The 13289-nt window shown below is 39.7% G+C and overlaps 1 protein-coding gene across 2 annotated transcripts in view; it reads right to left on the minus strand.

Moving 5' to 3' along the window:
- Window positions 1-13289, minus strand: part of LOC136337578 (sodium channel protein type 2 subunit alpha) — a 160743-nt gene that overhangs the window by 106202 nt on the left and 41252 nt on the right. For both annotated transcript variants that reach the window (XM_066278965.1, XM_066278966.1), the window contains exons 2-3: window positions 2285-2599; window positions 1018-1136 (exon numbers count right to left, since the gene is read on the minus strand). In XM_066278965.1, the coding sequence (XP_066135062.1) occupies window positions 1018-1136; window positions 2285-2551 (386 nt within the window). In that variant the 5' untranslated portion in view covers window positions 2552-2599. The remainder of the gene's footprint in view (window positions 1-1017; window positions 1137-2284; window positions 2600-13289) is intronic.

The raw sequence follows: 13289 nt of genomic DNA on the forward strand, positions 1-13289 counted from the left end.
TATAATGATAGAATTATGTATAATGAACTAATATATATATTTCAATATCAGTAAATGATATAAAAGTGATTAGTGTCCAGTAAGTCACAACTAATAAAACATTACGTTCAAACAAGTGTTTTCCACATTGCATGACTATCATCTTAATAATAAAAGTATATTTAAGTTAATAATCCTGACTGACATTTAAAAAGAAAAGCCAATAAAACTATTTTGCTTTTAACACAAAATAAGAGATAACTAAGGTCATGTTTTTATGCTTTTGATTTAATAAGTATCTCTAAATAGAGAGTTTCAAAATCCATTAACTTTTTAAAATCACTGTGGGTTTATTTTATCAGTCACGTATTTTAAAGATTCTTGGAACTTGGTGAGTGGCTGAAACTGTAAAGTTTTAGATATTTATAACAAATATAAAGGAGGGAGGAAGAGGAGAGGAGAGGGAGTGAAAGGAAAATAGAAATTAATGAGAATATTGTTGGAAATAAAATTTAGAGAAATATTTGAAAAGCTAGTGTGTACACAGTTACAGTTTGTAACCATTTATAAACTGAAGCTTCCAAATGCTAAAATGAGAAATAGAAGTAGTAAAATTCAGACCAAAAAAGAAATAAAATTGGGTAATCTAGATTATGTATATGTTTTCCAAATGTAGAGGCACTAAAGAAAATTAGCTCATAAAGTTTACCCTTTATATAACATTCAAAGAGGAAGACTTATAATAGGGGAATCTGGTAATATGGTCAAAATTAATAAAGAAGTCTTGGATGTAGCAAGCAATTCAGAAGGGAACAGAGGAGAAAAGAAGAAAGAATTAGTGAGTCAGGAAAAGGAGAAATACTTCAAAGATGGGGAAAACTCTTTCACTTACCTACGATCCTATTTTGCAACATGCTGACTGTTCAGAAATAAAAGGAAAAAAAAGAGCACATAACATTGCCAACCAACTTTATAAATAAATTCCCAGCTCACTCATTCAAAGAGCAGAACCACATTGTCTATTTGTAAAAAGGATATGAATGTACCAAAATCTTAATAGCTAATTTTCTAATAGGATTGAAGGGAGTTAAAATGTACAGGGCAGAGGTGGCACTGAATCGAGAGATTGCTTTCCCTTTGTTCAATACTATAAACGTCTGAAAAAGAAAAAACACAACACAATAAAATCGGATTTACAATATACATCAAGGACATTTTAAGAGAAAGGTGACACCATTGTTTAGAAATATAGCCTTATAAAATAATGTAGTAACACATTAATCACGAACATATGGCATGATGATAGGTGTGTTCTCTTTTTGAGCATTATATTATACATTCTCCTCAATTCAGAATGTGACCTAAGGATTTAAAGGAGAAAACACGAACATTTGTAGTCAATGCCATAGAAATTCTTAGCATCTTTACCAAGTTAGTTTTCACAAGAACTTTAGGGTTTTACAGCGATGTTTTTGGGTCAAACTCTTTTTTTGGGCACTCATAATTTACCTGCTAATTATTTCTTCTGGGAAGAGCATGGCAAGCAAAGTCTATGGTGTGAAGGTATAAACGTGCTGAAAATCTGAATATTTGATATAGAGCTCAAGATCATAAAGAAGCATTTAGATCAGGGGTCCCCAAACTACAGCCCACAGGCCGCATGCGGCCCCCTTAGGCCATTTATCCGGCCCGCAGCACTTTCAGAAGAGGCACCTCTTTCATTGGTGGTCAGTGAGAGGAGCATAGTTCCCGTTGAAATACTGGTCAGGTTGTTGATTTAAATTTACTTATTCTTTATTTTCAATATTGTATTTGTTCCCATTTTGTTTTTTTTACTTTAAAATAAGATATGTGCAGTGTGCATAGGGATTTGTTCATAGTTTTTTTTATAGTCCGGCCCTCCAACGGTCTGAGGGACAGTGAACTGGCCCCCTGTGTCAAAAGTTTGGGGACCCCTGATTTAGATACTAATCCAGGAGATATAAAACATACATATAAAAAATGTACTCTTTTCTTTTACTTTTTGCTTCACACATTGTAATCTGATAAGACTTTGCTTTTCCTCAGTTCCCACCGTGCAGGGTGCCGCTTCAGTTCTGCCTGCCCCTGGAATGTAGGTTCAAATGAATGCTTCCAAAACATTTATCGGATAATGGAGCCATTCCATGGTCAGACCCACCCAGTGTTCTCCTGTTACCTGAGACCGTGAGAAAGAGGCACAATGTTCTTCACCAGACATCCCTAGGAATAGCCCGGAACCAATGAGGAAGTAGGGTAAGTAAAGGCAATTTAACTAAGAACTCACTTTCTTATTGATATAGTACGGGTCCAGGTCCTCCAGGGGCTCTGACACCATCTCTGGAGGAATGTCTCCATAAATAAATGGGAGGGACTTTCCTGCTTCCAAGTCACTATTTGGCTTTGGGCCATTTTCATCGTCCTCATCCTTGCGCTCTTGTTTGGGTCTCTTAGCTTTCTCTTCTGCAATGCGTTGTTCAATAGCAGCAAGGGATTCCCTGGTAAAGAAGCGGAAGCTGTCGGGTCCTGGCGGTACCAGCACTGACTGTGCCATCTTTTCATCCTGATTTAATCACTGTTTAGCTTCTTGCATAAGAAAGTGCTATGGAAACAAGAGAGAGAGAGACAGAGACAGAGACAGAAAGAGAAAGAGGGGAAAACAAAACAAAAAAAAATGGCCATTAGAAAAAAAAGATGACTGGCAATTCCATGATTTTAACATAAAATATATAAACCAAACGATCTGTAATAATATATTACTAAGGAAGCTGTATTTGACATCCAGGAAATTCTCAAGCATGCATTCACTTGCTTGCATGGAGAACTATTTTATATATTCAGTAGATGTCTATGAGGTAATCTCATCTCCCACTCCCAAAATGTTCTAAGTGGAACTATCCAAGTCAAAGCTGGGAAATGGAGGAAACTGGTTCATGCTTGCAGTTTCACTTGTGTGAATATTTTGGCAGCCATCTTTTTCAACATCCTTTCTGAAAAAATATCAGAGCTCCAAAACAAGAGATGAATCATCACCCAAAATTGTAGAACCTGGGCTGTGCACGTATCTCTCCTTTTTTTTTTTTTTCCCTGTGTTCCCTTTGGCCTACTTTTCCACCCCTAAGAGCTTATTCAAAATCAACGCACCTGATAAAAAGCTCTGGAAATCCTGAAATGCCAGGCTGTGGAAACATAGGTGGATACTGCCTGAAAACAAGGGAGCAGGAAGGAGCAGGGGATGCCCGGCTGGGCGTGGAACTGCTCGGAAGCTGCACAGGAAGGGATCCAGCTCCTGCCAAACTGGGCAGGAAGTCACCCACGTCAGAGGTCTGCAGCTTGGACCCCCTGGTTCAGCAACCTGCTGCTGACTAGTGTAATTGCTTCTAAAATTAACAAATCTGCTGTGCCTTACAAAATACTGTGGAGATAGCCCATATTCTCAAATAGTGCCCCTTTTATAAAATCTACACAGAAGCTTTGGACCTGATAAAAATTAAGAAGTTGAAGATAGTTTATCCTTTAAGCAAACTCCTGTTATGTTGGTCTTTTCAATAACATGTATGAAGTTTACTGTATTCTAATCACATTTTACTGGATTAACAGATATATAACTCAACAGAACACACCAATCACTCCAAATGTTATCTCGGAAGCAGTGGCAGGAGTTTCCTATGTTTTTAAAAATAACACAACCAAAATCTTGACCCTGGAATTCCATCTGCATTCAATCACTTACCTATTTTTCCTTCTTTTAAAAATGTCAATCTATTTAACCCCCCATTCTACAGGAATGAGAAGTTCTATTTGATTAAATAAGGTGCATTTTCTAAGAGTAAAATTCATCAATATCTGGATAATTTTCGTAGCTGTTGCCAGATCAGACAGAGAAATCTAAAATAACATAAGCTACTGTACCAATTTCCACATTTTGTTTAGAAGTAGACTAGGTATCATCTTTCAGTCACCAGCTAGCAGACTGCCTTCAGCATCACAGTGACTCCAAACATCCCCATTTTCCTCACCCACCCCCAGAGACCCTTCTGCCTGGAGACAGGCCCAGCACTTCCCTCCCTGGAACGTGGAAGGAGAGAACTGCAATGCCTGGATGTTCTAATAAAAGAGACATGCTAACACATGCAGCCAGCACTTTCAAAATGAAAGTGGTCCTCTGCAGATTCCCCCAAGGATTCTACTGTAAAGGTACAGAAGCATCATAGAGAATAAGCATAATAAGAATAGGAAAACATTACCCCTGCAGAATCTTTTATACTCAGATTTTGGGGTTGGTAAGCTGGCACCAAGAAGACTGCAGCTAAAATTCCATCATGATATTTTTCTTTTTATTCCCCTTTTTTTTTTCTTTTCTTTTTTTTTAATTCTCCTTCAAAGACCACACCTAACTTCCTGTAAAAGGATTCTGGTAACTGAAGTAAAACCGACATTTCCTGTGCAGGGACTACAAAATGGCATTCTTATAACTACCACTAGAGGGCGGGGGAGCTGTGGAAAGAAATCCCTCAGAGTTTGAAGCAGCCTAAAGCTTTCAGTAATGGAACTCTGATTTTGCTGATTTCAATTATTAATTTTGTTAACCAATAATGCTTCTGCTCATGCTTTTTATTTGCTAAGCCAGAAGTCATTTAATCAATACAAATAATTCAAATTAAAACTAAGAAGAAAGTAAATAATGAAGGGACACAAAGCAAAACTCATAAAATAGCTATTATATCACCCAAAGTATTACATACAGCGCGATCTAACATTAGGCTCAGCCCCAGAGTATCTGAAATCCAATAACCTGTTTTGCTAATCCAACGAAAACATGGCCTTTATGTTACACAACTTAACTTTCTCTAAAAGTACAATAAGCCTGAAATACCAATTTCATTCCCTCTGATTTAAATGATTGAAAAGCAAGCAAGAGAAAATTGAAAAGCCAATGAGATTTTAAATGGTAGTCTTTCAACTAATAACATAGCTAAAGTTTGAGGGTTTACTATGTGACAGTCACTGAGTAGGCTAAGATGTTTGCAGGTGCTATACCATTTCATCCTCCTACAACTCCGTCAGATAAATCCTTTCATTGTCTTTATTTAAAAACTGAAGGAAACAAGCACACAAACATAAAAAAAATGACTTAATATCATATAGGCAGAATTCAACTCAAAGTCTGACACCAAAAATCTATGACCTTTGTTGGGTCTTAAAAAGAAACACCTGCTCATGCAAACAAAGCCTAAAATAATGATTAAATAAAAATCAGCTTGACCAGGTGATGGTGCAGTGGATAGAGCACTGGACTGGGACATGGAGGACCCAGGTTCAAAACCTCGAGGTTGTCAGCTTGAGTGCAGGCTCATCTCATTTGAGCAAGGCTCACCAGCTTGGACCCAAGGTCGCTGGCTTGAGCAAGGGGTCACTCAGTGTGCTGTATGTAGTCAAGGCACATATGAAAAAGCAATCAACTAAAGATAACAAAGAATTGATGCTTCTCATTTCTCTCCTTTCCTGTGTGTCTGTCTCTATCTATCCCTCTCTCTGTCTGTCCATACACACACACACACACACACACACACACACACACACACACACACACAAAATCAAACAGTGGCATCAATTCTAATTTTAAAAAGTCATAGGTATTAAATTGTATTGTTGGGCAAACAAGTGTATAACAAGTATGTTAGGCTTGCTCACTTGTATTTTGCCTGATTGGTGCATGAGCACAGGGCAGTGCCATGTGTGTACTGTATAGTCCAGGAGTCCCCAAACTTTTTACACAGGGGGCCAGTTCACTGTCCCTCAGACCGTTGGAGGGCCGGATTATAAAAAAAACTATGAACAAATCCCTATGCACACTGCACATATTTTAAAGTAAAAAAACAAAATGGGAACAAATACAATATTTAAAACAAAGAACAAGTAAATTTAAATCAACAAACTGACCAGTATTTCAATGGGAACTATGCTCCTCTAACTGACCACCAATGAAAGAGGTACCCCTTCAGGAAGCGCAGTGGGGGCCAGATAAATGGCCTCAGGTGGCCGCATGCTGCCCACCGGCCATAGTTTGGGGACCCTTGGTATAGTCTATGTAAGGCTGCAGGTGCTTGCCCTCAGGGCAGCAGATTATAAATTGTGGATTTCCTGCCTGCTTAGGAGGGGTCACTGTTTGCTATTGTTTGCCAAGGAAAGGGTTTTTCCCCTTCCTGGCCTGTTTGGCTTGTGAATCTGGAGAGAGAGAGAGGGAAGCACTTTTCCCTGCCTGCCTGCTTGCTCATCTGCCATTGTGAGACTTTAATAAATGGAATGGCCTACCACCCCTTGGCTCCACAGTTCCTTTACCATCTGCCCAAATCCAATGTGAACATGCATGGCCACAGCCCTTGGCCTTACATCTGGTGCAGCTGACAGGATTCAGATCAGATCCATATGGAGCCATCGCCACCCTTGAAGGGTGGGGTAGAGGGGTGGTTGTTGCTCTCCAGTGTATGGGTCCCCATGGCTCTCCTTTTGGAGACTATCAGCTGGCTTCCTTTTACAGCCCTGTGAGAGGAAACCGAGAGCTCTGTGTGAGAAGCTGCCCAAGCTCAAAAGCTCCAGGAACAGCTGTAGTTCTGAGAACTGCAGGTCAGGCTACAGGCTGAGAACCAGCGACAGCATGAACTGGAGTGAGCGCTTGTAAGGCCAGGGGCTGCGGCCATTGTGGCCATTCATGTGCAGGATCACATTAGATTTGGGCAGATGGTAAAGCAGCAGTGGAGCCAAAAAATGGTGGGCCATTCCTTTATTCTAGCCTATCACTGGCTGGTGAGTAAACTCACACAGGGCTCCAAAACCCTGACACATTCTCCAGTTTTTCCTAGAATCAAAGGCCCCCACAATCTCAGTCACCTCTGGTTCCCCATCTGCACACCTTCTCTCTTCTCCTCTCTGCACAAACTAGTTTCTCCTTCAGCACCCTGCCATCTTGGCTTCCTTCCCTTTCTCACTCTCCAAAAAATGGCTTCCTTCTTCCTACTTCTTCCTTTTTTTCAAACTGTTTAGCACAAAACCCTTCCTCCAGCAACATTAGCATAACAATGGCCCTTCCCAAGCAGGAAGGTAATTAGCAATTTCACAGACCAGCGCCATTTTTAACAATAAAAGTGAACGAACTAAAAAAATACAGATTTTACAAACTCATTTGCCCAACAGTGCTGGAGAAGGTGGCTGACCGGGTTTGAGAGCGACAGTGTGAGATTCAGGCTGAACACCAATGGTGCCTGGAACTGGAGCAATCTCTGGACAAAGAGTTACAGGTTCATGAGCTCCAGTTTGCCCTGGAAGCAGAATGCTGGCACCATCATTTTGTTGGTGAAGAAAGAACTGTGGGTTTAAGAGTTTGAGTCTCAGGAGCTGAAATGGTCACCGAAGAAAGAGCATTTGTGCCCATGGAGTAGCTTTGAGTCGGCAGGAGCAGGAATTTATAACTCCTCTTCTGAGGATGAGAAGTCTAGGGCTGAAGCTGCTGTCCGCAGACTCAGACCCCAGCCGGTGATCACCTAGGAGGTGAAAACCCGGGCAGAGCTGATGGAGTTGGGGACACAATTCAGGTGGAAACCTACTGAGCCCCTGGTAGGGTTGCTGCATTTGTGGGACATAGGGGAGATGGCATCATGCTCTCTAGAACAGAGATAGAGAAATTGGCTGCCATTACTACAAATCCCTATCTGAGACAGTGTTTTCAGAACTGCCATGACAACAGGAATGAGGAGGGAGGCCTGAGGCCCCATGTGAAATTGGCAATCCACTCACCCCCTTCTAATGTGCATCAGGTGTTGGCATTAGAAGGTAATACGTGCGTTTTCACAGCAGCAGCAGCAGCAGCAGCAGTAACAGACAAGAGAACTGTCAAGGTGACAGAGGCCTTGAATGTGTTTGACCCCGCCAGGCCCTGTAAGCTTGCTGAGGGGTTTGGATGGGGCTTGTGGTAATGGACAGAGTGCTTATGGAAAGGCGCCGAGGTCTGTTAATAAAGAGCTGTATGCTTAGTTGCCTCTAATGGACATTTACCTTAGTGATTTGCACAGACAGTTGGGCTGTCTATCATAGACTGATCATTGAGCGGTGTAATGGACTTTTGGACTGTAACCAGAGGGGTGCACTGGCTCCGTGTTGGATGAACATGTCACTTTTGGACAATGTGAGAGACTCTGATGGGAGGGTAGCCCAGCTGTGGTGGAGGGCCTTCTGCACCAGGAAGCTGCTCTCATCCAGTTGGAGAGACACACCAAGGACATTTTATGGTTTCCATGGACACAGGCCTGGACTATACAGGCCCTCCCACCTACCTTTTGGGTAGGGGGCTAGAGATGGGCCTCCAGTGAGAACCTTGGGCAGAGTGCTCAGGAAGACATTGTGAAGGGCACTGTTGTAATTATGGTAATTGTATAACTTGTGCTGTTGCTGTAGTCTGTTTGTTTATGTAATATACCTCACTTCTTGCACAGGGACCATTGTGGAAGATACCATGGTGTAGGTTGTGAAGCGAGCAACTCTAAAGCGGTGGAATATTGGGCAAACAAGTGTGTAGCAAGTGTGTTAGGCTTGCTTGCTTGTATTTTGCCTGATTGGTTCATAAGCCCATGGCAGCACCATGTGTGTATAGTCTATGGAAGGCTGCAGGTGCTTGCCCTCAGGGCTGCAGATTATAAATTGTGGATTTCCTGCCTGCTTGGGAGGGGCCATTGTTTGCTATTCTTTGCCAGGGTAGGGGTCCCCTGCACCCTGGCCTGTTTGGCTTGTGAGTCTGGAGAGAGAGAGAGGAAAGCAGTTTTTACTACCTGCCTGCTTGCTCATCCGCTGTTGCGAGACTTTACTAAATTGGAATGGCCCACCATCCTCTGGCTCCACAGTTCCTTTACCATCTGCCCGAATCCAATGTGAATCTGCATGGCCTTGGCCACTGGCCTTACAGGTATATTTGGTATATTTTCTGATATTTGAAAGGGTAAACATGAAATGTTTTATCAAAACACACATGACCTAGGATGAGCAGCACCTGAATATTTTTCCATCTCAAAAAGACTTTTACTAAATAGATTCATAGTCTCTTATTTCTGATTTCCCAGGGTAAAATTTTCAGAAATCATGCACATTAGCTTTTTTTTTTAATTTGCTCTGACCCTTGTTAACACCATACTGATATTTTATGAGAATGGTAAATGATATCTATAAGGTTTTTAAACTTCATTCAGTTATAGTATGTACTTTCCAAACAAGAGATTTTGTATTACAACTTTTAAGGCCAGATATGATATTTGGAAGACCCATAAGTAATGGAAAGACAAACAATACTATTTTAAGTAGTTAGAAAGGGAAAAGCATTAAGAATTAGATTTCTATCTGTTGACATTTCTTTTTCCCTTTCCATGCCATCTTTCTTTTCTTTTTCTCACTTATAAAAGAGAAAAATTTATTTCCTAAATTAAAATATAAAAGTAAAACCATGTTATTACATATGATGACATATATAAAAATAGTAGTTAAAATTATATAAAAGATAAGGCAATACAAAATAAAGTTATGTAATAATAAATAATATATAATTTTTTCAACAACGATTCACATTTATAATAATAAGTACTCTAAAGCTAAATTCATACTAACAAAATTATTGGCTCATTAAATTTCATAGATAAAGAAATAGTTATAGTCTATACTATAACTAATGCCTGTGAATAAGTGCTCAAAAAATAGAGGATTTTATCCTCGAGTTAAGAAGGCTGAGAAATATTAAGCAATGTCTTTTTCTGAAATTGATATTTTAATCCTATGTTATAACTATAATATTTGGTTTTCTTTAGTACATTAGAGTAATGCTTAAAACAAAACCTAAGCAGAGATTTGCTAAATGTTATCAGAAGATTTTTTTCCCCCTGGATTTTGTAGTTTCCTTCATTTAAATTCATTGGTTCGAGTCTGTTTTCTCATGAACTTTCTGATTGTCATTTACTGTGCTTTTTTTTTAATATCCTTCACTCTTAAACCTTGATTCACAAGCTTAGTTCTGTAACTAACAATTTCCATAAGAGAGAAAAAGTTCTAAACAATCAGGTTACATGTTTTTCTCTTTCTGGATTAGGAACAGAGCATAATAGAAAAGAAAGACATGTGTTCAGTATATGTGTACTATTTAGGTAAACTGCCATTTCTCTTAAATGTTAGGTTTAGTTATAATATAAAAACCTTTATTTTTAGTATTTTATATTCATATAGTAATTGTTGATCAATATTATTTATAAAAGTATAGGTATTTATTTAAATTATTATGTTGTATACACATTTTGTTTTTCTTTAATAGAAGTGCACACTAATGTTCTCACAATAAGTCCTGAAAAATGATTTAATGTACGATAATAACTTTACAATCAACTTTCTTGGGAAAGAAATAAATTATATACAATGAGATATACCTGTATTTTTTATAAAGCATTTTTATTTTATTGCAGGTAAAGTAGTAATATGTTTTTATATCTTTTCTTTTTAAAAATATTTTATTTATTAAAAAAATATTTTATTTATTGATTTTTGAGAGAGGAGAGAGAGAAAAGGAGGAGCGAGGAGTGGGAAGCACCAACTCGTAGTAGTTGCCTCTCATATGTGCCTTGACTGGGCAAGCCCGGGGTTTTTAACTGGTGACCTCAGTGTTCCAGGTTGACATTTTATCCACTGCACCACCACAAGTCAGGCACTACATCCTTCCTTAATCTTCTGATGCATTAAGTGCATTTTAGTAGATATTTATGAACTACTTCAACCCTTTCTAAATGACTTATCAGCTGGAAGGGAACCTCTAATCTTACTTGTTTATGATTGCTAGATTTTATAAGAAACATAGATTGCCACTTCTGGATCTTAATAGTCAAGTAAGGAAGATTTCTTAAGGTATGATTATCCCTATGAGAGTAAGGCATTTCCATTTGTCCCAAATGCCTAAATATTTCCAGCTCAGTTTTCTCCATTCCTCAGCTATACTAAGGACTTCTACCTAAAACTTTCTCCCTTGGCCCTTGACCTCTTCCATGAGGGAGAAAAAGGCAGCCTATTAACTCCTCAATGGGGTAGTAGATCTGAACGTCTGGGAATATTCCTCAGGAGAACACAAGCAGGCAGAGTCAGAACAAGCAGGCAGAGTCAGAAGCAGAAGGGCTTTGGAATGAAAAACGATGCTCAAAAAATAGCTACATTTCATCTACTCATCCACTGATCTTTGCTATTTGTAAATAACACTGAAAAGAATATGGGGGTGCACATCTTCTTTTAAATTAGTGTTTTGGGATTCTTAAAATATATTCCCAGAAGTAGAATAGCTGGGTCAAAAAGCAGATCTATTTTTAATTTTTTCAGGAAACTCCAGACTGTTTTCCATGGTGACTGCACAAGTCTGCATTCCCACCAGCAGTGCACAAGTGTTCACTTTTCTCAATGTCCTTGCCAGCACTTGTTTGTTAATTTGTTGGTGATAGCCATTCTGGCAGGTGTGAAGTGATAGTTGATTGTGGTTTTAATTTGCATTCTCTGCTGATTATTGATGTTATATTTTTTCTTATGTCTATTGGCCATTGGTGTGTCCTTTTTGGAGAAGTGTCTATTGAGGTCCTTTGCCCATTTTTAATTAGATTGCTTGTCTTGCTGTTGATTTCTGTAAGTTCTTTATAAATCTTGGTTATTAACCCCTTGTTACATATTTCAGTGAATATGTTCTCTCATTTAGTGGGTTGTCTTTTCATTTTGTTGATGGCTCCTCTTGCTGTGCAAAAGCTTTTTAGTTTGATGTAGTCTCATATGCTTATTTTGTCCTTGTTTTGCTTTCCTGGAGATTATTATGCTAAGTGAAACATGCCAGTCAGAGAAAGGCAAATACATATGATTTCACTTATAATGTATGTGGAATCTAATGAACAGAATAAATTGATAAGCAAAATAGAAACTGAGGCAGGGTCAAATAGAACATATGGACAGCTGTCAGAGGGGAGGAGTTGAGAGGACTGGATGAAAGAAGGTGGAAGGGATTAGCCAAAACCCATATATATATATGTGGCACATAGATATAGACAACAAGGTGGCAATAGACAGAGGGAAAGAAGAGGTAGAGGTAGGGGAGGAGGGCAAAGGGGGAGAAATGGGGGTGGAGAGAGGCATTGCTTGGGGTAGAGAGTGCACAATGTGGTGTGTAGATAGTGTTATATTGAGTTGTACACTTGAAACTTTTATGGTTCGGTAAACCACATCATTCCAATAAATCAGGGGTAGGGAACGTTTTTGGCTGAGAGAGCCATGAATGCCACATATTTTAAAATGTAATTCCATGAGAACCATACAATGACCCGTATACCTTATGCATTATCCAATAAAAATTTGGTGTTGTCCCAGAGGACAGCTGTGCTTGGCTCCAGCCACCCGCAACCAAGAACATGAGTGGTAGGAAATGAATAGATTGTAATACATGAGAATGTTTTATATCTTTAACGTTATTATTTTTTTTAATTAAAGATTTGTCTGCGAGCCAGATGCAGCCATCAAAAGAGCCACATCATTTGCCTGACCTGTGGTGGCACAGTGGATAAAGCATTGACCTGGAAATGCTGAGGTTGCCGGTTCGAAACCCTGGGCTTGCCTGGTCAAGGCACATATGGGAGTTGATGCTTACAGCTCCTCCCCCCCTATCTCTCTCTCCTCTCTCTCTGTATCTCCCTCTCCCTCTCTCTCTCCTCTCTAAAATGAATAAATAAAAATAAAAATAAAATTAAAAAAAAAAAGAGCCACATCTGGCTCACAAGCCATAGGTTCCCGACCCCTGCAATAAATTAAAAAAATATATGGCCCTGGCCGGTTGGCTCAGTGCTAGAGCGTTGGCCTGGCGTGCGGAAGTCCCGGGTTCTATTCCCGGCCAGGGCACATAGGAGAAGCGCCCATCTGCTTCTCCACCCCTACCCCTCTCCTTCCTCTCTGTCTCTCTCTTCCCCTCCTGCAGCTGAGGCTCCATTGGAGCAAAAGATGGCCCAGGCACTGGGGATGGCTCCTTGGCCTCTGCCCCAGGCGCCAGAATGGCTCTGGTACAGGGCAATGCCCGGATGGGCAGAGCATCGCCCCCTGGTGGGCATGCCGGGTGGATCCTGGTCGGGCACATGTGGGAGTCTGTCTGACTGCCTCCCCGTTTCCAGCTTAGAAAAATACATAAATAAATAAATAAATAAATAAATAAATAAATAAATAAAAAATACATAAACTGTTTGATGGTAAGATAACTA

The sequence above is a fragment of the Saccopteryx bilineata genome, chromosome 5, assembly GCF_036850765.1.
Source record: "Saccopteryx bilineata isolate mSacBil1 chromosome 5, mSacBil1_pri_phased_curated, whole genome shotgun sequence".
NCBI classification, from domain to species: domain Eukaryota; kingdom Metazoa; phylum Chordata; class Mammalia; order Chiroptera; family Emballonuridae; genus Saccopteryx; species Saccopteryx bilineata.